At 32.3% G+C, this 22975-nt stretch overlaps 3 protein-coding genes across 4 annotated transcripts; 1 reads left to right on the top strand and 2 right to left on the bottom strand.

Moving 5' to 3' along the window:
* Window positions 1-2935: 2935 nt before the first annotated feature.
* On the bottom strand, window positions 2936-6228 carry Glct (Glucosylceramide synthase). The gene has a single exon (XM_026641923.2). It carries the CDS (start codon window positions 5931-5933, stop codon window positions 4740-4742), a length of 1194 nt encoding a protein of 397 aa, XP_026497708.1. The 5' UTR covers window positions 5934-6228; the 3' UTR covers window positions 2936-4739.
* A 670-nt stretch (window positions 6229-6898) lies between these two features.
* LOC113401844 (myb-like protein X) lies at window positions 6899-17606 on the top strand. 2 transcript variants are annotated; one of them, XM_026641913.2, is made up of 14 exons: window positions 6899-7146; window positions 7224-7427; window positions 7563-7756; window positions 7851-8052; window positions 8266-8364; window positions 8811-8971; window positions 9083-9242; window positions 9799-9876; window positions 10557-10611; window positions 11465-11538; window positions 12255-15627; window positions 16168-16264; window positions 16402-16545; window positions 17321-17606. In XM_026641913.2, the coding sequence occupies exons 1-14, from the start codon at window positions 6994-6996 to the stop codon at window positions 17469-17471; spliced, it is 5145 nt and encodes a 1714-aa protein (XP_026497698.2). In that variant the 5' UTR covers window positions 6899-6993; the 3' UTR covers window positions 17472-17606. The 2 variants fall into 2 exon arrangements, with proteins under 2 accessions (XP_026497698.2, XP_064074921.1); XM_064218851.1 differs by lacking the exons at window positions 6899-7146; window positions 7563-7756 and having other exon boundaries at window positions 7332-7427.
* A 150-nt stretch (window positions 17607-17756) lies between these two features.
* On the bottom strand, window positions 17757-22759 carry LOC113401853 (nuclear transcription factor Y subunit gamma). The gene is made up of 8 exons (XM_026641924.2): window positions 22504-22759; window positions 21535-21670; window positions 20714-20899; window positions 20073-20204; window positions 19050-19124; window positions 18874-18972; window positions 18597-18713; window positions 17757-18260 (listed from the first exon to the last, which is right to left on the bottom strand). The coding sequence occupies exons 1-8, from the start codon at window positions 22527-22529 to the stop codon at window positions 18192-18194; spliced, it is 840 nt and encodes a 279-aa protein (XP_026497709.1). The 5' UTR covers window positions 22530-22759; the 3' UTR covers window positions 17757-18191.
* Window positions 22760-22975: the final 216 nt, after the last annotated feature.

Below are 22975 nucleotides of genomic sequence, written 5' to 3'. Positions count from 1 at the left end.
TTTCATAATATATATTTTTTTATCAAAATCGAAATATGTATGTCTATTTTAAAGTTTAAATGTCAAATTATTTTTTTGCCTAACACGCGCTAACATACAAACGTTATTGTTAGTGCAAAAGCCGTATTTTAAATTATAGTTTTAATCAGATCCATAGCAGATCATAAAATCTGATAAAAATATTTTTTTTTAAATTAGTAAATATAATTTCCATATTTCTAATGTCATTCCATTGTAAATGATGATTAACGGAATTACCTCTTACTATTGTTTAGGGGGTCAAATAAATGATGACAGAAGAGAAATCACGAGCGCTAAACTATTTTTTAAATAATGCCGTTAGCCGTGAGTCGTTATATTATTAACAAAGATTTTATAGTTTAAAGTTTTTTTTTTAGACACGACGTTTTGCTCTAACAATAGCGAGGTGTCAATTATTTGTTATCGATAGTTGTATATATCGGTATTACAACACTATTACATCAGTTTAGCAGAAAGAAAAACAAATGAAATATATTTGTTCGTTGAAATTTATTTCAATTTTTAATAACATGAAGTTTTAAGAACAAAACGTGTCTAGCGATAAAATGTCATTTTATGTAATCATAAATTTATATTATAAACTAATTATACGTATATCAAACGAGTCCTTTTTAAAGTGTTTTGTTTTTACATACCGTTATGTTTATACAGGGTTATTGGTAATTCGACGTATTCCCGTTAGGAGGTGATAGGGTTGATTATTTGCGATAATTTTAACCCCCATATGCATGATGCAAAAGTGAACCATTTTTGAATTATCACGTTTTTTAGATTTTTTCAAAATAAGTCAAAATTGCAACTTCAAAAATGTATTTAAAAAAAAGTATAAATTAATATAAATTTTTTTCTTCTGATTTATAAAAACGATTAAACACTGGATATTTTTCAATATTTAAACATAATCGTTTACTTAGCTTTCCGAAAATGTATAAAAACTAGGAATTTATTTTTAGTGTAGTTAGTTAGTAGACTACGACTATGACTATGACTGTAGTTCGCCCCAAACCCTGTGTTATTAATACATCTCGTTAACAAATTGAATTAAAATCATAATTAATGTCTATTGATAGATTTGCCGGAAATTCTCCGAAAACAATTCACCGAGAACAATTCACCGAATCACAATTTTTGCATGTCAACTCATTTCACAATTTGTGCATGTCAACTCATTAACTGAGCAAATTTTACGGAGTCTTCAATCCGCAAGGATAACCGAACTCTCTGTAACACAAAATGCATCGACGATCCTTACTTATAAATGTTTTTATACTAATACAAAGAATACAAATTAATAAATTTCCGCTTTTAGCCGCACCCGGAGTCAACGAACGAGGACTATTTTTTAGTATTTAAATTTGTTTTATATTTTTTATATATTTCGTTTTTCAAATTTGTTTGTAGTTTTTTTTTGTATTTATGATTTTATAATCGTTGAAATTACGATTTCAAAATATTGGCCGTATGATTTCTGGCCAGGTTTTAGCGTCGCCAATTACGTCTGATATCCGATCCGATCCGAAAAACATTTATAAGTAAGGACCGGCGATGCTTTTCGTATAACAGAGAGTTCGGTTATCCTCCGTAAAATTTGCTCAGTTAATGAGTTGACATGTGAAAAATTGTGATTCGGTGAATTGTTTTAGGAGAATTTTCCGCAGACGGGGCGTAAATCGTAACAGTCCACATGATCTTTTTTAAAATTATATATTTCATATCTAATAACATTTTAGCAATTGTATTTTACACTTACTGAAATTAAATTTTTCATAGTTCTTTCGTTTACAGTTCGCGTAACTTCTGTCGAAACGGTTGTACTTTTTAGTTTTTGTTGATTCCGTCACTTTCTACTTTGTCAGTTTCGAAATCTATAAGTAAAACTTGTTACAAATATCTCCAATATATTCAATTTAATATGTACATTAGTGTAAGAGCAAACTATTAAAATCAACCATCTTTTCCTGTCACCTATTTAGTATAATGTTTCAAATAATTTATTTTTAAATTACTTATCATGATTGAACATATCCATTCAACAAAATTATGTTAAAACAAATCAGATAGTCATAAAATGATAACTGGAAACTTAGAATCAAATTTTAGATTACCGCTGATTATATAAGAGATAAGGTTTTACGTGCGAGGTCGTCGTTACGGAATTTCAGAGACTTGGAAACTTAGAACCCAAGGTCAATCAAAAAATAAAAGGAATGCTTATATGTATATATCAACTAAAATCGACCTAATCTAAAAGATTGACCAGCTACCTTCTGAAAGGTTCATCAAATAGATATTTATTACCCTCGTCAACACATTAAATCATCGTTTAATTTCGATTAGGCGTTTGATATGTTAACATAAAATTATCTAATATTACTATGTACTCTGAACTTTAGGAATAGTTCGTTTCGCGTCCATTTACGAGTTTGGCAATACTTAGTGTATGTCGCAGGCAACTAGCTTAATTAGCCAGAATTATTCAATTAAATAACAGAAATAATAAATTAAAACGAAACTTAGCCATTTGTTAAGCGACGCCGTTCAACCAGCGGCCTAAATCATCCGAATGCCTTCGGCCAATACATCTTCCGTTCATAGAATAGGTTAATTTGCTTGAGACCCTCATTTGTTTTTTGTTTTTTTAATTGAGTGAATAAATAACGACTCTATTATAAACTCTCTAAATCTATGTGACCTAGTCGGTCCTACAGCAGTACCTGTAAAACGCTCAGGAAGATCGAAATTCTTGATAACAAACATTACTTTCACGAAAGCACTTATTCTATTAATAAGGTGCTTAGTAAAGTGGCTAAGCTGTTAATTAAAGGCTAATTGAACCAGTTGACTGGGACATATAAAATCATTAGTATTTTTTAAAATAAATAATAGCGATGAATGAAATTCTTTGACTATATTTAATTAATTTGTATTTCAAACATACAACTAAAATTCTTTCAGAAATTAGTTATGACACTTCAATTCGTTGAGGGCTAGACAGATTTGACAGGAAAATCCAGTTCATATGTTATGTATGTAAATTATTAGACAGAAGGCGAGTCGCAAGGTTACCAATTTAAAATTACCACAAATGAGTAATATGAGTTGACTGCATACCTTTATGATGTCTACATAAGCTGGCTTTTCACTAACAAATATAATATACATTACAACCTAGATATAAATTACATCACATATGATTGGCATTTCCACTAAGACACTAAGAGATAATATATTTGATCCGTAAAACCAGCAATATATACAATGCTCTGTCAGATAACAAGCAAGACTAATGCGGGCATGAAAGGGTGGGTTTGATAAGCTTAATATAACATAAAGCAATAAAATATGTGTTATACATGGACTGGACTATATTATATATTCGAACTTATTTGTATACTATTCTATATAAAATTAAACTGTGTAGTATTACTTTATATTATACATCATAGTGAAAAGTCAGCTTTAAAATTTCAGTATAATATATCTTCAACTATGAAACAAAGACTCAAAATAGTTTAAATATCATATTTTATACATTATGCCTGTATTGTTGTATTGTTGAAGTAAATGCATTATAAAATTTAGTTGGTTATGCCCTATTTCATATCCTGTGAATTTAGAGCCCAAAGTGAAGTTATGCACAAGGAATAATATGCATGCATACATAGAACCGAAGCAAGTAATCATGGCACAGTAAAGACCTTCAAAAAATAAAAGAATAAAACTTCTTAATATAATCACAACAAAATTAAGTACCTTTGGACACAGCTACATTAGAAAATACAGTCTTTTCTCTCAATACCGTTCATTGAAACAAAAAAAAAAGAATAATCACATGAGAAATTAATACTGTCTTTTATAATATTTTTTTACCATTAAAATATAATTCAACCTTTTTGGTCCCATTTCCAATGTGCACAGATAATTATTTCTTTTAACACTCCTAGTCCAAAGGTACAGAAAAAATAAAATTCAAAAACTTGGATAGTATTAAAAAATATTATTAGAGAGATAAACCCTGTTCACTCATATTTAGAATTGCAGTTGTTTTTTAATTACTTAGTAACATTGGTAATGTAATTTTTGAAAGGCGAATAAATTAACAATGAATACAAGTTTGTTTTGTCCTTTATATAGAATGTACTTTTGTTTTAAAATAAGCAATGATTAAAATACAGTTTTATACATATTTGTGATGAGAATGTCGGCCTTTTGTTCTTGATCAATAAAACTTGTACTTACTGCAAAAGCAGGTCAGCGTTACAAAAAATGATTCACTCTAAAAATTCAAGTGAGCAGAGTGAGGAATCTTCGCTATTCATTATTGATAAGCGAATGAATCACAGTGCCTACACATACCAGTTACCTTTTTCGCTCATTTATTAATTTAATATATACATGAAATTTAAACTGAATATGGCAGATCATTATTGGCAATTAACTACCAGAAAATAATTATGCAACAGCTGACAATTATTTTAATCTATAAACATACAAAACTCTAAAACAAGAATAACAAGTATCCACCATTCATTTCAAAATTATAAATATTAATTAAAATCAAAAACTTAATACTAATATAATAATTATAAACATTCAATCAAATTCAGGGACTCTGAAAATGTACTCATTCAACATACATAATGTAACATAAACTACGTACATCAAATTAAAGCTTTCAATAAGGGAGGGTATGGGGCTCAAAATTTAAGTTTTGGTTTGAGCTCATGGGCGCGGCCGCCCCAGTCCAGTCGATAACTGCGAGTCCGCCACGATATCTCAGGGTTAAGCAGTGCCGCAGCCAGCACGAATGGCGCGCAGCACTCGCTCCACACCCACCCGAGCAGAAACTCAACTTTCGTAATAGGAGGCGAGCCATTTTGCACTGAACGCAACATTAACCAGTCCGATAAGAACCACACTAGCACATGCACTAAGAAGAAGGGTAGAGGCTCCGCACCGAAGAGCTCTCCTGCAGCCCATGCGGCGCCAGCGCCGAGGGGGAGACACTCACTCAGCGGTTCTAGTAGAGCTGTCGTCGGCACCATCGCTATACGTAATCGCGCCCAGCGCTTGAGACGCGCTTGAAGCGCACCCACCGATTTCGCGCCACTATTTTGCTGTGCCGGCAACGATGCTACACGCATACGCCACCCTCGAGATACAACAGCCTTGGCCATAAAATAATCTTCGGCCAAATACTCGCCGAATGCTGCTAGGCCACCGGCTTCCTCCAGTGCGCATCTTCGTACCAGCGACGACATACCAACGTGACAATTGATACCGAGAAAGTCGGCGCCGAGATACATACGCGCCTGCGCTGTGCCGAAGTACACCTTCTCGTACACAGCCGCGAAACCGTCGGCATCACAAACAAACGGCAATTGATGTACAATCGCAACATCTTCCTTCATATGCTGGACCATGTCCAGTAATGTGTCCTCTCGCATGCGGATACCGGAATCACTCACTAATATTAACGGATACTTTGCCGCCAAGTACGCCGGCTGCATGTTATTAATTTTAGGATTCACACCAACACACAATCCACCTACGAATAATCTTGCATCCACTTGAGGAAACTTCTGCATTAGACTGTTTACGAGCATCACAGCTGGGTCGTGCTCGTTTTCCACACAAAAGAGCAACTCGTAGGTCGGGTAGTCTAACGTAAAATACGTTTCCAGGTTTGAAAACAAGTTAGGATCGACTCCGGTGAGAGGCTTCAAGATAGAAACTCCGAGATATGGTTGTTCCGGTGGCGACCGGTCCACAGTCCGGTGCAATTTCCACTTCGAATATGACAGAGCCATTATATGAATTAACCACAAACAAATCCACGCAATCATAAAAAATATAGCAAAACCATACACTGTATACACCATAGGCATCATAATTGTAAAACTCTTATGTCGTTCTCACGTTCGGGCCACATAATATCGACTGGTTTCGAGTGTCTAGAACCGTGCGCTATGATGCGATCATAACACTGAAGTAATAAAATACGAAGTGGCAGACAAGGTGCATGCGTACGCGTATGATTCACCATACGTTATCACGACATATTTACTTTCTCAGTGTTTTTCATAATTTTTCGATAGCCTTTATCACAAATTTATAATGAACCATATAACACAACCAATAGAACCAACCGCCGCCCGTCATTTCTGAAGACTTGGAGTTGGAAAGTCGTTGTCGCATATCAGTGTTGCCATAGCAAAAACATTTCGCATTGAGTATTGAATTTGGATTTGTATAAGCAAACCAATTTACAACCGTTATAATAACAATGCAAGCAAATATGTAAATTTATATGTATTGTTATTGTAGTAAATCATTATTTTTATATTGAAATAATACTTACTTGCTCTTTGAATACTAGGGCAAAAATGAAAAGCTGTCGTGCACCATTTTATCTGTGCGCATTAAAATTACCATATAAAATTATTAATTTATTGTTTTAATTTTTGAGCACATAATAAATAGTTATTTATGACGAATTAATCTATATTGAAATAATTACTGATTGATACCACCATGTATTTATTAATTGATAAATTATATTTTTTTAATTGATAAATCATTGTTAAATTAATTATTATAAGTACATTTGAAGTTGCCCATAAGCATCCATTACTAATAATAACTTTTCATTGTGGCTATAAAATTTTAATTGAAAATATCTATACTGTTTTAACCAACGGATTTAATTTTTTTGGTCGTACTTTTAAAAAGTACCAGCACCTATGTATAAGATAATTAAACAAGTTTTTTTAAGCGTTGTCATTTGTCTTGCCTGAGAAAAAAACGTATAATAATAGAAGATAAGTCACTTATGTCTATGGTTTTATTTTTGCCTTTCTTGATTTCTTAGCGGGAAAATATGGATATTTAAAGTCTTAAAAATTATAATCAACTTTATTGAAGTACTATAATTTAAATTTTTAAGAAAAAATGGATGTTAGCAAGTTGTTAAAAAATGTGAACAATCTGAACGATTATATATCCGCAACACAAGATTTAATAACAAAATTTTTAAACTCGAAAATTCAATTCAACATGTCGACTGTACTAGCATTAAATAAAATTAGATCACTTGAAATAGAAGTAAGTAATTTGAACTGTGTAAACTTCTGTTTTTAATACTACTACTAGTATATTACTTCTATGAATATGACTTTTAGTATTTTAATAAGTGTGATGAAAATGGTGCGGCGTTAAAAATACTAGAACTTATGTTGCACTCGCCACCGTCCAAAACATGGGGTCTGCTTGGAAAAGAGCTAATTTCCTTGATGCAATATTGGCTGGATGCTCTTCGCAAGCATCTGATAGTGCACAATAACCACTGGTGGAATTTTTTGAGCGTATTATTGAAGTTTATGCAGGTATTGAGTTGGTTATTTCAAGCGATTAAGTTTAAATTTTTTTAAACCAATTTATCATAAGATAAAGAAATATTTAAGTGTATAATATTTAATTACTCATAACAACATTACCATTTACATTAAATTATTTTTTAGGAAATATGTTTAAAAAATCGCACAATAAATGATATCCTAGTTCAAGAAACAGCAGAATGTTTATTAGATATATCAACAAGAAATCAACCAAACCTAGCCCAGAGATACAAGATAATTCAGTGTTTGAATAAATTCTGTGCAGAGTCTAGTAGGGAAGTCAGATATGGACTGAAAATGAAATTTGAAATTTATTTGTAAGTTTTACTGCTAACTATTTACCTGATTGATTTGAATTATTTATGTTATAAAAGTCAGTTGTTATATATTAATATTTTAATTTGAATATAGCATAAAACTGTCAAGAATAATGGTATCGTGTGGTGATCTGAGGACCCAGTATAGCATAATTGAAACATTATTACGATGGCTTCTACCCCGCCAAGATTTAGCAGTTCGGAGGGATGCATCTACTAAATGGTTTCCAAGTAACTTATATGGGAGTAAAGCCATTGATATATTCTTAAGGCGACCATGGCAAAACTTTTTGAGGGTAATGTATAAATTTAATTTAACAAATTTAAAATAGGCTTTGATAAAAGAGTTTTATGTTAACTAAAAGTAGAACTCTGGGTGTTTGGGGTAATTAACCAAGATTAATATAAAGTGGACATGTACCTTTGTGACACACTTAACACAGAATGTAGTTATGTCTTTTTAATTCTGATAACGATAGATGTTAACTTATTTCCTTTACTTCTTTTAGGATGCAAGGGATTTTCTAAATGCACTCAACGAAGCTAGTGATGATATCACTTCGGTGCTTTGCAGAAAATTTTCTGTAGGAAAAATATGTTTAATATCTGTAAGTGAAAATTCTGTATGTATCATAAAACAAAGTTGCTTCCCCCTGTCTGTACACTTAGATCTTTTAAGCTATGCAATGGATTTGAATGCAGTTTTCGTCAATAAACAGAGTGATTCAAGAGGAAGATTTATATGTATGTATAATACATGTACATTATAGTCGAGAAAAGCTCAGAGTTTAACTTTTGTAGACAGAAAAAGCAAGAATTCTTCATTTTATGTTTGTTCTTCAATTTAATAGTTATCATTTTTTTTTTTTTAGTACAGACTTTACATAATAACAAGTGAGATTTAACAAGACACCTCACTGTAATGAGCTCCGTCCCCTCGCGGACCCTGCGTCTACTACAGACGTCATCAGCGTAAAGTGTCTATTTAAGTCTCCCGGGTTGTACAGTAAACAGGGTACAGTAAAAGTTGGTCCTTCAAGCCGGATATTTTCAGGGCACAGATAAGAAAGACTATTGGATTGATCTGAATACTGGTAGCAAATGTATATCCATGATCTTGGAACCCAAACTTTTAGAAGTTTTAGGCAGTACGCTGTCTCTTTGCGATGCGTTAGTTATTAATGAAGATAATACAAATACAGTTCAAATGCACGGGTGAGACTTTTGAATTATTTGTTACATTATGCCTAACGTGACGGTCAGAAAAATAAAAAAGTAGAATTCGTGCAGCAGGATATCCTACACAATCTAAACAAATTTTTTTAGTGGTTCGGAAATTCACATAACGCTGACGGTAATGGACCCTCGACGTATGCACCCGTCGAATGTTCTAGAAGGTTGTGACGTCACGATCGCAATAAGTAGCAGAAGTGATCTGGGAAAAGTGGATAGAGTTTTGAGAAACATCTTTGATAGTAAATATCAGGTGAATTGATTCCTATTTATTAAGAATTTACATATTTTATTCTGAAAAATATACTTGGTGGTAGGTGGTTTATAATACTTGGTGGTCTGTGGTCTATTATCCTTTTTGGTCGGTGGTCTATTATACTTAGCTGTAGGTGGTATATTATGCTTGGTGGTAGGGTTTTGTGCAACGGTAACTACCACCCATTCGGACTAACCATCTAGTTCATGAGCTAGGGCTTAATTATTCTGCAACAATTATGCATAATTATTTTTTCCGCCAAACAAGAGTGCTTACTACTGTTCTGTTCCGGTATGGAGGGCGAATGAGATCTATTTTAACTATAGGTACAAAATACGTAACATCTTACTTCCGAAGGTTGGCAGCGCAATGGTGATGTAAGGAATGATTAAAATTTCTTACGGCCTTTCAAAATTTGGATAGTTATTTTGGTTTGAAGGTTGAGTGAACCGGTGTAGTTACTGGCACTACGGGTGTGATCTTCATAGTTGGTAATGCATTACCAATATAAGGGGAAAAATATATACGTAATATTAAAACTCTTATTTTTCAGTTACTAATAGATATTAAAAAATGTATGGAGTTATCACCTCGGAGTAAACACGAAGGGGCGCGAAGGGCAGATACATCTGTTAGTATTATTTTTAAATTTATTTAGTATATCGTTACCTAAGTTGTAAAAACTAAACTTTTTAAGCCCGTGGGTATTGATAAGCACTCATGATGTATTTAGACCACCAAGCAGCAATACTTGGTACTGCTGCTTATGTTTTATTAAGTTGGAGTGAAATTTCCTTACTTTTTTTAAAGAAATGGATAAAAAAATCTATAATTCTAATAGTTGTCATATTTTTTGTAATTTTATTTATTTAATATATTTTTTTATATATTTCGTAGAGGAATTAAATCAATTATTTCATGATGTAAATATGATTGAACACATATAGTTCAAACCCAATAGTAATCAAAAAATCAAAATCAAAATATTCTTGAAGTAGGCTCATAGAAGCTCAGTAGTTACTCTTTACCACAATTTTAATTTACATAGTATGTCAGTAAAGTACAATTAAATTTTTGTATTATATCCTGACTAGAAATCAATAAATACTAAGGTCACGCCTTTTATCATTAAAATAATCTTGTATTGAGTAATATGCCACATTTAGCAAAAATTTTTGGACATTTTTGGAAATTTTGGAAATTTTTTAATCGGGCACGTCAAAATATTTTCCTCGTATCATAAAAAAATGTGGGTAGCTGGACATTTTAACTAATTTCATATGTCAATAATGTAAAATGTTTCCGATGTAGGGCGATGAAGGGAGATTCTCACATCCTGTAGATTTTCAACGCGGAAAACATTCAGGTACGTTCATAAGTGTTAGTAATATTTACTCTACTTTAGAGAAGATTTGAGAATAACAATGCTGTCAATATAACTGACGGAATAACTTTATAGATATCTCAATGGGATATTATTGATGACCCCTTAGTCTCGTTAGTCTATTGGCTGGTATATATGGCGACAGACACTAAAATTCAACCCTAAGTCGGGTCGTTAAAAAGTTATTAGTAAGCCTAGAATCTGGAAGTAGGAAGTTTATTCTCGTGTCTCGGAAATCTTGAAAGGCTTTGGGCCCTGCGTCCGAATAGTATGTAGTTCCATCGGCTTATAAGCGACTAGCGAATATACTTTGTGTTTGGTGTTTGGCGCGCACCCCTGCATTTGACAGCGTCTCTTGAACGTGTTCGACGGCGAAATCGGTTATCAGTCTTGTCGAGAACGGAAAAGTAGGCACTGCTGGGCGAGAGCTTGAAATAAAAAAGACTTTCATAGTACATTGATGGAGTGATTTTAAAAAATTCAAATTAGTTTTGTTTATATGATTTCTTGGATAAATAACTTGGTAGTGCATATTATTTGAATGAAAATCTGTAATTAGTTGACACACTGCCCTGGCTTCGCTAATCCAATCAGATTATTTATATTTGTGGAATAATCAATTTTGTATTATATTCAGATTTACGTATTCAATGTATGTCAAGGTCAGCTTATTATTCCAATACAGATCTAAGGAGTTTTTTTATTTGTAGCAATTATAATCTCACCGAAACGTCTTATTTCGCTCTCTAAGGAGGTATTACTATGTTAAATTTCATACATACTATTATGTTTTTTAATATATAATAGATATATTTAAATAATATATTATCTTTAGGTTACATAATTAGGCCCAGGAACCCAGTCTCATGGCAGTCACCATCTACCGCGTCGACTTCTTCACTGGCTATGGTGAATATTACGTTTATTTCACAATATTTTCAAGATTAAATAATATTTATTTTAAGTAGTTGGAAAAATGGAAGGGAAGGGGAAGATTTTATATATGGAAAAAGATCATTCCTTTTTAATATAAATAAACGTTAACATTAGTGTCCGACCGAAACCACTTCTTGGGCTTCGGCCGAAATGCGCCGAATTTTTAACCGAAGTTGAAGGTGTCTAGTATGTGCTGGAATTGAACGAACGAATAAAGGCTATGCACTGTATACACTGAGATGCGCCGGTAATAAATCAATTTTGTACATGCAATTGATTATCTAATCAATGGAGTTTTAATTAACAAGATCTTGACAAGGCTAAGTACAAATGTTCTGCAGCGAACTTCACTTAAAGTTATCTTATGACAAGTTAAATAATTGTGAGCTGTTGGTCCAACTTGCTTACTTTGATTTGCTCAATTTTCCAAAAAAATGCATTAGTTTACTAAAGTTTTGTTAGAGTTTATTTGCAATTTTAATAGTGTGACCACTTAAGAAAAAGTGGAACTGAATAATTGTTATCATTGTAAAAACATGGAGATTAAAAATAATTACAAACCAAAATTCCAATTTATTCAAAATGTTTTTTTTTGTTTTTTTATTATAAGAAACTTTTCATATTAAATTATATTTAATCGTAAATATTTCATTTATAATGTTATTGATATATTTCGTTACCTTTTTCAGCTACGCGAGAAACTAACAGCTTTCCCAGGGTACAGATTCGATAAAGAACCAGTGAGTGTTTGCGCTTTACCACAACTATCCAGTGTTACAGAAGTTAGCGAAACAGACGAACGATATGGTTCGAATGCATCTCAAAGTACACTGAAAATTCGGCCCTACGGCGTTTGTCATAAGACGTACAGGACCGGTGCAGATAGGACGCCTCTAAGTGATACAGAAAGTTTGAAAAAGAGAGATGATAAAACTCTATGTATTTCCCCTGTAATTAATGATGATGATAACTCTATCAGCTGTCTTCTCGTAGCTACGATAGGATCTGCTAGTGATTCTGTTATAAATGACACGTTGGAACGTTTACCGAAGGATAAAAATATACATACAGATAACATAGTTGATATGCTAGCACAGGAAGCTTTGAATTCTACACGAAATATTAATAACAATAAAGTTGATCGTGGTATCATAACAAGCGAAAAAAACTCACAGGATAACGATTGTCTGAAAGAAAATGAATCATCTATAAATAGAACAATTGAAGTTAAAAAATCTAGAATAAATAAAAAGTCAAAACGAGTTAATAATTCAACCACTACCGATGAATCGAACACCGAAGTTATTGAAGACACTTCCCATTCTGTTAACGTTAGAAATAAATACTCAATCAACGATTGCGTTGTTAAGCAAACTTACGATATTCAAGCTGTAGAAGAGTTTTTCTCGCAGCATTGTGTAGAGAACAGGAACGGTGATTTAGTCATAAGTCCGACTTTAGCTAAGAAAATAAACGAGACGAGTTCGGAAACTAGTGAATCATTCGATTTCTGTCCTATAATGAATGCAGAAGCCGACTTCAATGAAATAGAAATTATTGAATGTATCAATGAAATTGTTGATACTGTTTGTCAAGACTTTGAAAACTGTTCCCAATATTTGAATAATGATGCAGAAATAAATAATGATACAAGCAATAAAAAAGTGTTAAATAAAACTGTCACACGTCAAGACAAAACTCAAGAAATATTAAAAGATAATCGGAAACCAATTAAAGAAATAAAACTTAAGTTTAAAAATACAAAGAGACAAGTTAAAACGCGTGGCAGAAAGAAAACTAAATTAGATACAGCGATAGTTAAGAGGATGTCCCCCATAATAGAAAGTGATAGCGTAATGGAAGATACAGAAAACGGAAATAATCCTGATCTAAAACAATCAGATGATTCCGAAACTCCATTAATAAAACGGAAAAGAAAATTGTATTCTCCAAAAGACGATCACGTGTTAAATGAAAGAACTGGTGTTCATATATCTGAAACTGAAGAAGATACTATTCTATCCGGTATTAAAAGAAATGATAAAACACCCAAGTCTTTGGCAACCTCCTACAAGGATATAGAGAATTTACGTCGCAGGTCGATAAGGAAATTACGTGATCGCAAATCTAAGAGTGTTCCATCGCTTTCGCCTCGAACTAAAAACATGAATGATATGTTTGATAATCTGAAAAAAACCATAGAAGGAGAAGAAAAAGTTGTTTTAGCTAGTAAAAAAACCAGAAACAAACATTATGCTGTGTATAATTTTACCAGCGATAGTGAGGATGAGGATTTTAAAACAAAAAAGAATGTAAAAAATCTTTCTAGAACAACAACTAAAAGTAATGTAGAATTAAGAGATCGACGTAGACGAAGCAATGCAAAGGTCAACTATTCTGAATTAAACAATGATTCCACAGATGAACAAAATAATAAAAATATAAAACGCAAATACGTTCGGCAGAGAACAAAAAAAAATGAACGAAAGTCGAGAATATTGAAACCGAAAAACGAGATGATTGACGAACGAATGAGAAAGGCAGCCCCAGAAATGTTAAACACATCTTTAATAATTGAACAACAGAATGAAGAACCGGTTAACCCGGAACCGTCTCACCTCGAGCCACAAATGGAATTTATGGCTGATGAAAATATATATGAAAACACAACAGTCATCAAGAAGAAGAGATCTAAGCGAAATAAAACAGATTTATCTTTGAAAAAAGCAAAAACTAGACAGAATAAAATAATTTCAGATATTAGTGATAGGGATAAAACAGAAAGTCCTTTGCCAGGGCTCATTATCGAAAGAGAACAGGAAAACAAAGATGCAGATGAATCTATCTCAGTACTGATGCTTGAGAAATTTAAAGATATATGCAGAGACGGTACTATGCCGGAGATACAAGAGCTAAACAATACTCAGAATTTATTGTCAGATTTAGACCATAATAACAACAGTCCCAAATTAAACATAACAAACGAATTTAATAATGTTAATGAAAATCAATATAACTTAACACCTGTAAATAAAAATAAAACTGAAAAAGTTGGAAAACATATAAAAACAAATGAGAGCAATAATAATTGGAAGATACTTTTTAAACAAGATACTATTAACGACAGATCTGAATCAAATATTGACATAATTAATATATCAGATCGCGTCGATTTAATTTCCGATAGGACAATAGCTACGATAGGAAAATCACCGATAACAGGACACGGAGACTGTGATGAATCACCGCCAAGTACAAAACATCTAAAACAATCTGTACTACCTAGAGGCTTAGAAACGCAGGATCTAAATCAATCTATGAAAGATTATTTTAATAAACTAACAAATGAACTAAACGAAGTATACAATAACTGTTCTAATAATCCTAGTAAATCAATAGAAGCTATAAAAATTGTTGAAAAATCATCAGCTGGAACATCAGCCAATGTATTTGAAAAATCTCCTTCCGTATCTATACCGAGACTGTCCGCAAAGGAAATAAGCAATTGGTTACCACCACGCTACAATTCTGTTTTTGGATCCCACCAAAGTTCAGACAGCGACTTGTCTGTTCGTCAAACTAGAAGTTGTACGAGAAAAAGTAACAACGATTCGAATTTGAATCAAAAAATTAAAGAAAAGACTACAAAGGGAGTCTACAAATCGATAATATCTCCAGTGAAACTGTTCGGCGAGTCAAACGTCAAAGAAAAATCGGTTTCGTCTCAAGGTGACGATTACGTTAACCACATAAAAAGTTTAATGACACATAAGAAGGAAATATCTAAACCGAACAATTCTCAACCGAAACCGCCAAAATACGAATTGCGCAAAAACAAAAATGTCAATGAAAACAATTCTTGTAGTTCTAAAATCAGCGTTTCGACTGATTTAAAAGATCAGAGATCTGGTAAAAGGAAATCATCTCCTGTTTTTGAAGTCAAGAAAATGAGGAAAATTGATGACAATAATAGTACAGAGAGTGTTCCTGAAAGTGGTCCGACTTGTTCTAGTATACAAGATTGGCTGAAAAGGAATGAACGTGCGCAACTTAGAGGCACAGGTATAGTATTTTCTTGAAAATTACTGAATTTGGGAACTAAAAATAGTTCTCATTTTGTGTATTATGGCATTTTTGACTAAAATGTCGTAATTTTTCCTTTTAATGAGAGTTATTTGGAGTTTATTCTCATATTTAGATAAATACGTAATTTGATGAATTTATCCGATAAATGTAGGTTTTCTCACGATGCCAATGAAACTCAGTGTAACTTGTCTGGATTGTAACTCGTGATCATCTGTTGAAATAGATGTATAAGTTATATCTAAGTTCGAAATCCATTCCAGCTGCATCTGATCAAAGTGAGTTTTAACGCATTCTTGCGTTAGAAACGATTTATACAAAAGTTGCAAACAAGTTCGACTTTGAAATTTAACCTCTCTAAGCAGTTTCAATTTAAACATACATAATCCATGTATGTTTAAATTGAAACTGCTTAGAGATTAATTTAATCTAATAAGGAAAAATCCTTAAAAAAAAAAGGTGCGGCGAATTTTTTACGCATGTCTTAACAGTTTATTTATAATAATTTAAATCTTTCAGAGGAAAGTATGGATTTATCTCTGAAAGATAATTTGGACAATATAATAGAGAAGTTAGACACGACGTTAGTTGAAATTCATCACAAAACAAGTAAAAAGTAAGTTTACAATTATTGATACTAAGTTCATAGCCGATGTTTAAAAAATATTTTATTATAAGCTTCAATTGAATAGAAAAGTTACTTTTGATACTTTTAATATGTTGTGTTAAAAGACCTGACATGTTTTTTTATAGATTTGTAAGTATGTTCGTGGAGACACAGAAACATTTAAAAGAATTGAAGGAGAAACGACGCCAAATGTTCAAAGAGACTGCTATGGAGGTGATGTCGGAGGTAGTCAAAGTAATGGACACGAAATTTGCTAATTTTGACCGAAGGTAAATTGAACGTTTAGAAATTACATACAATAAAAAAAACAATAATGTTGAAACCTGGTAATCTAGTTAGCATTTATGGTTACTCGTTGATTTTAAAAATCCAACCCACATTGTATGATAGTTATTTCGGTTATGACGTATTCCTGTGTTAAGATTGTCATTATAATAAAATCTTGACATCTCAAGACGCAACGACAAAAAGCAATCGTTAGCAAATATAAGTACATTAAAAATTAAAAAACAATATTATATACGAATCGTGGGCACAAGATTCTCACTTACTCCTTTAAACTTACTTATAAAATTTTAACTTTAGCTTTTAAATTCCGGTAACATTTGAAGCGGTATCATTCATTTTTGTTGATATGATATAAACTATTCCAACCATAACAGGAAAAAAGCTAATTTAACAACATTTGACAGCAAATTAATGCGATATAATTGGTTGAGAGCTTGATTAATCTATGATATTTACTATGGATTTGCGAAAAAATGGCGTTTTAAACGCCAACTAAACTGTTATCGGAATTTTGGAAGTAAAATTAAAGTGGAAATAAGTAGTTAGGTGTAATAGTGTTGTATTATAAATAAATATATATTAATCATAAATTCTTAGTGGTGCACAATATAGCTGAGTTATTAGCGAATCGCATGATATACGTATATCTAAGGTTTGTTTATCTTTTTTCCTACTTCCATTGGAATAGGAATAGTTGTATACAACTGTAAATTGACATTAAGATAACCATACATTTTATATTAATTTGGTTCCTAGATCTCAGGAGCTCGATGACCAGTTTATATCTGATCTCAAAGAAAAGGCACAACATCTTATCCATGAGGACTGCAAAGAGAAACGGGTTATGGTAACATTACTAAAGGAAGATATACAATCAGTCATGCAACATGTAAAGAGGTCGGACTGATATACGATAATATGATATAGATAATATATATTTTTTATTCATTGTAATTAATTTCAAAAATATTGTTTTTAATATATAATAATAACACATAGTGTTGCAATTATAATTATAAGTGAGTTATTAAAAATATATGTTTTTCTTTTAAATTTATTTAAGCAAAGATTTATTTAAGTTGTTATTAATAATTTGTTAAATTTTAATATTTCTTTAAAATAATATGTAAAATTGATTAAATAAATTGTTTTAAATTATTATCGTTTTTATACGTAAGAAATAACCTACAAATTTATAGTAATATTTATTTATTTTTCTTAAAATATAAATAACAAAACACTGTATAACTATTTAAAAGATTCCCAAAATTAGATAAGAGAAGATTTTCGCTTTAAACTACTGGCATTTTATCTCTAGATGCATTGTGCTCACTTATAAATATAGACAGTGGTGTGCAAATATCGTCAAGAGATAAAACAACTGTTTAAAACACGTTTCAAATATGTAACTGTAAATATAAAACTCATAATTAATTAGAAATATTAATCCTCTTCCCGTCATTTTAGTTTAACAGCATATTAGTCCAAAAAATGGCAAAAATCTTAATTCATTTTGTATGTACAATTTTGAAAACACTCTACAACTTTCGTTTTTATGTTCACATCACTTCACTTGAATATCAATTCAGAGTTCACTTATCTCATATTATCACTAATCACTGTCATACTATGTCTCATCCGGTGCAACTTGGGCTAGGAATATTTGGTGTGGTTGATGTGGAGCTTGCGAAGACACCTGAAAATAATTAAGCAAACTATATCAAAAACTATAGTCCACAAGCCGGACTCCCGCTAAATACTCGCACCCCATTGGCCGATGCGCGCAGCTAGGGATAAGTGCGACGAATCCAATATGTAAATCACGCGAATTAACCAATGAGCGTACAAGGTTAGTCCTTTGGAAGGTATGTTCGTGGAATGGACTTTAATAGTCTACAGTAATTGTTATTGTTCGGCATTTGTCAATATTTTAATAATAATATGAAACTAGAATATCAGGTGCAAGTTATCTCAATTATTAATTAGTATAAATAATACGAATAGTTAATGTTTTTTATATAGTTTTGTATACTTGTATAATCTGTGGCGACTGCTGCGGTTGCGGCTGCGCTTGTATAACGATGGGTTGGTTCGGATTATTTTGTATCTGTAGCCGGATCATATTTAACTGAGCCTGGGTTAACTGAATCTGTAAGAAGGCATATAAAATAGATTATCAAGATTAATATTAGATTTTCTTAGATGGGAATAGGTTATATAATATATCCCTAGACAGCTTAAATATCATAGCCAAGATTTCATCAGGAGGTCATTATATTTATCATAGTTTGAGTAAATTTTAAAATTACCGGTAAAGGTTGTACTTCACCGGAGGAAGTGACAACTTGTTGGACAAGCGTGACGGGCTGCTGGCTGGAGGTGGTGGTCGCCGCTGCACTTGATGACTGCTGAAATATTATATAATTCACATTTATATGTTATTATTTTTTAAAAGAGAAAATTAGGAATAAACTTTCGTAAATACCTGAACGATTTGCGCGCACGGCTGTATGACGAACTGAGAATGGTTGTTCATAGTCGCCTGGTGCTGCTGCGCCAACTGGACAAGGAATTGCTGTTAGGCATGGGCGATATCCGATTTTTGTGACATCGGTGTGCAACGGATATTTGGATTAAATATCAAGACATCCGATTTGAGATGTCGATCTGTCTTTGTTTAATTTTTACATTGTACGATCTGAGGAAAAGAGATATCGAAATCGGTTCGACATTCGCTTCATCTCTTTCTCATAGATTGGTTACTGGAAAGTTAAAGAGAAACAGGGCGAATATTTCATGAGTTTAATGTTATCATACTTTGAATGCTTTGACGTAACAGAATGATACTCATAGTTTTTAGATGCGATGAAGTAACCCCTCAACATCAAATCGATGACATCTGATATTCCGACGACATCCGATTTTAGGTGTGTTTCGATATATCGAACACATGCCTAATTGCTATGAGTGTCATATATGTCAGTTACGCATCCTAGATCGACGCATATGCGTGCGACATAAAGGACGAAAGAATACTTCCAAAATTCCAGAACAAAGTTTTCATATAGACTTAGTTTTATAGAATGTTTATATAATATAATTTATACATTTTTGTTATATATATTATCAGTCGCAGACGAGTAGTTCAATTGGCCATCAAATGGACAGCCTAACCTTTTAACTGAACAGGGCTGTTCAAACAGAGGTCCACTAAAATCTCGATACGCAAGTTTTTATATTGCAAAAGATGCTGAACAAAAGTTTAATTCATAGACTTTTATTTAACCCAATTATTATGTTCTAATCTAACCAACATATTATTTTTACTTTTAGGTGAGTCTATAAATGGCAGATGTATTGGCTAAATATGACGTCCGTTTAGTAAGAGTTAAGGATTTAATTAAACGTCTAATTAAACTAGTTGACTGCGACATATCTATACAATTTTTTTTTGTTACTTATGTATAAACAAACCAACACTAAATATAACTATGCAGTAGGTATTCACCTGATCAGCTGAGGTCGTAGCTCGGGGTGGATCTTCCCTAGGCTTACTCGGCTTCAGTTCATGTCTGGGCACTATGTCTATAAGGAAGTCGAACTGATCTGATTTTGTTATCGCCGTTGCTATATCGTTGCGCTGGAAAGAACACAATGTTAAAATTCAAAATCACTCGAAATATTTTCTTCAAGTTAATCATGACAATCGATTGAATATTTAATACGTGAAATCGTAACAAACAAATTAACGCATTTATTATTAATTAGGATTGTTTAATGTAACGCTAAGCATAATAATCGGTACGAGTTGTGAGCACGGGTAGTAGTGGGGGCAAGTTTGCGCATATACATTTTCCGCCAATTAACAGTCGCCGAATGACAAGTGAGAGTCCAATGGACGACGAGCATCGCCTGACGGACCAATCGAGTGCGGCTTCAGCGCCCCCGCCTCAGTCATTTTTTCCAAAGAGACTATAGCCAAGTGGCTATACTATTTTCAACTTCATTTTGATTTTTGCACTAAAGTAGTGAGATTTTACAAGATTTTGGCCACAACTATTAAAATCATTATTTTTGTTTTGTTTTAGGCATTGTAATGATATATGCTACTCATTTTTTTTTCTTAATTACTTTAATATATTATGTTACCTGTAATGTCCTTCTTTTATTATCTTCAGTATGGGACCAAGCTCGTAGAGTTAGTTCGTGGATGAAAATCTCCGCTGCCTTTGCGAATAGAACTGGTGCTTCTGCCGATATCATCTTTACTTCTTCATCTAGTTTCATGATCTTTTTTATCCTTGCTAGTGGTAGCACTTGGGTTTTAAAGTCATCCTAGAAATATTTAATATTCAAATATTAAATGTTGATACTAACACAGTAGTTACTTGTATTATTTAACAAAAATTGCTACAATTTATATTGCAATTATTATTTGTAAAATAAAAGTCATAGACACAAATTCAAGCTAGGTCTTAATTATATACCGTTGGATATGTTTGAATCACTGTGTTACACATTAAGCAACCACAGGTTTGAAAAGTAGATTCTATTGAGAATAACCAGTAAGAAACTCAGAAACATCATTACAACATTAAGAGCCTGTAAATTTCTCGCTGCTGGGCTAAGGTCTCCCTTTGATGAGAAGGCTTGGAGCATATTCCACCACGCTTCTCCAATGCAGATTGGTAAATACACATATGGCAGAATTTTGTTGAAATTATACATAAGCAGGTTTCCTCACAATGTTTCCCTTCACTACCAAGCATGAGATGAATTATAAACACAAATTAACCACCTGAAAATTCAGTGGTGCTTGGCTGGGTTTGAACCTGCAATCATTGGTTAAGATGCACGTTCTAACTGGACTGTAAGAAACTCGGTACTTACCTATTTCTATATAAACAATATAAGTTTTTTTTTTTTAAATAATTCAGCAATTATGCAATCTTACAGCATTTGTGTCTTACCGCATTAATCTTTTTCATGTCATCGTTAACTTTGGTCCAGAATGCCTGTAATGTATTATGTATGTTATCTAGGACGGTCTCTTCGCCACAATCAGTTTCTTGCTCCTCTGATGCAGCCGAAGAGCCAGCTTGATCTCTAAAATTTAAAAAATGTCACATTACTTTTGGATAAATTATAATAGAAGTTATTTATAAATAAGCAATATAAAATCAATTTCTTATCTCCAGGATAGATTTATTAAAATGCAAAATCATTACAAGGTACTTTAGCTACATAAAGGCCTATTAATAGATTATTTTTTTGGACATATATTTAACTTTGAATTATGGTATTATAAACTGTTTTCAGTGATAGTTTGAAATGTTTTTATGATATAGGTAATCTCTTAACAAGTCTAGCAAGAGTAGTAGTAGAGAGAGTAACTCAAATTATACCTTTTTGAGATTTAGGAAAATATTTGATTAAAAAAAATTGTGATAAAAAGTATAGTTGTTATAAATGTTAATAACAAATCATAATTCTATAATTTACTGTTTACACATACACAAAAATATATAATACGTAAATAGGAATGTCAACTAAGAGTAATATGAACTTGTACAATATTTAGGCAATTCTACTTTCTTGTCCATTGAGCCATATGAGCTAAAAATAGGTACATACTGAATAGACATCTAAGGAATAAATTGCAATTAAAACTATAGCCAGCTTCAGCAGAGGGCTTTCCAATTTATGGAAAAAATATATTTTAGGTACTTATTAAAAGGCTTGACGAACTGCGATAAGGAAATTTTCGCATTTTTTGTCGCAGCTAACTTCTGATTGTAACACGCGTCATTAATGATATAGATGCATTACATCGATAAAGTTTTTATAATTATTAATAAGTTGTTCAGATACTTTTAAATATTATTATTTATATAACAATTTATAAACATAACTTAAAAATACGGAGTCGAGTAACTTACGTTGGCACAAAGAAGCACACGGACATCTTTGTTTAATGCGACGATCTGACGACCTCGGAAAAATAAACTCTTTATTTTTAATCAAATAATGTTTTAGAACAATAATAAAACATTAGCCGCGGCTAAAGTTATTAAAAACACAGGAACCAATAATCAGTGTAATATTTGGAGATCTCCAATCACCAATTACTGAAAATGCGCCACTTCCACGATTCGTCCGCCGATGACCAGTCACAAGCTTGACGTTATATACAGTGTTGCTATATTGCTTCCGATGTTATTAAAAATACTAGTTAGATATTTGACTGCTTTTATAAAATTATACCAATTATTATAATTAAATTATTTGACTTCAATATGTATGTTTTTAATGTTGATATCCGAGCCTTCAATATAGAAAATATATATCTTTTCGGCATACGTACATCACTAGCCAGTAACCGGAAACTAACTTAAATGTCATGCATCACTC

Source organism: Vanessa tameamea, chromosome 25, assembly GCF_037043105.1.
Source record: "Vanessa tameamea isolate UH-Manoa-2023 chromosome 25, ilVanTame1 primary haplotype, whole genome shotgun sequence".
Lineage (NCBI taxonomy): Eukaryota > Metazoa > Arthropoda > Insecta > Lepidoptera > Nymphalidae > Vanessa > Vanessa tameamea.
Note: the sequence above shows the minus strand (reverse complement) of the source record. Positions and strands in the feature narration are given on the sequence as shown.

Excerpts from the sequence above, each read along its gene's own strand:
- Glct (XM_026641923.2), bottom strand. The coding sequence starts at position 5,933 with ATGATGCCTATGGTGTATACAGTGTATGGTTTTGCTATATTTTTTATG.
- LOC113401844 (XM_026641913.2), top strand. The coding sequence starts at position 6,994 with ATGGATGTTAGCAAGTTGTTAAAAAATGTGAACAATCTGAACGATTAT. Across the intron at positions 8,365-8,810 it reads GAAAAATATGTTTAATATCT|GGCACAGATAAGAAAGACTA; the intron begins GTAAGTGAAAAT and ends GGATATTTTCAG. Across the intron at positions 9,243-9,798 it reads TCTTTGATAGTAAATATCAG|TTACTAATAGATATTAAAAA; the intron begins GTGAATTGATTC and ends CTTATTTTTCAG.
- LOC113401853 (XM_026641924.2), bottom strand. The coding sequence starts at position 22,529 with ATGTCCGTGTGCTTCTTTGTGCCAAC. Across the intron at positions 20,205-20,713 it reads ATAAAAGAAGGACATTACAG|CGCAACGATATAGCAACGGC; the intron begins GTAACATAATAT and ends TGTTCTTTCCAG. Across the intron at positions 18,261-18,596 it reads AGTCGCCACAGATTATACAA|GTGTCTTCGCAAGCTCCACA; the intron begins GTATACAAAACT and ends AATTATTTTCAG.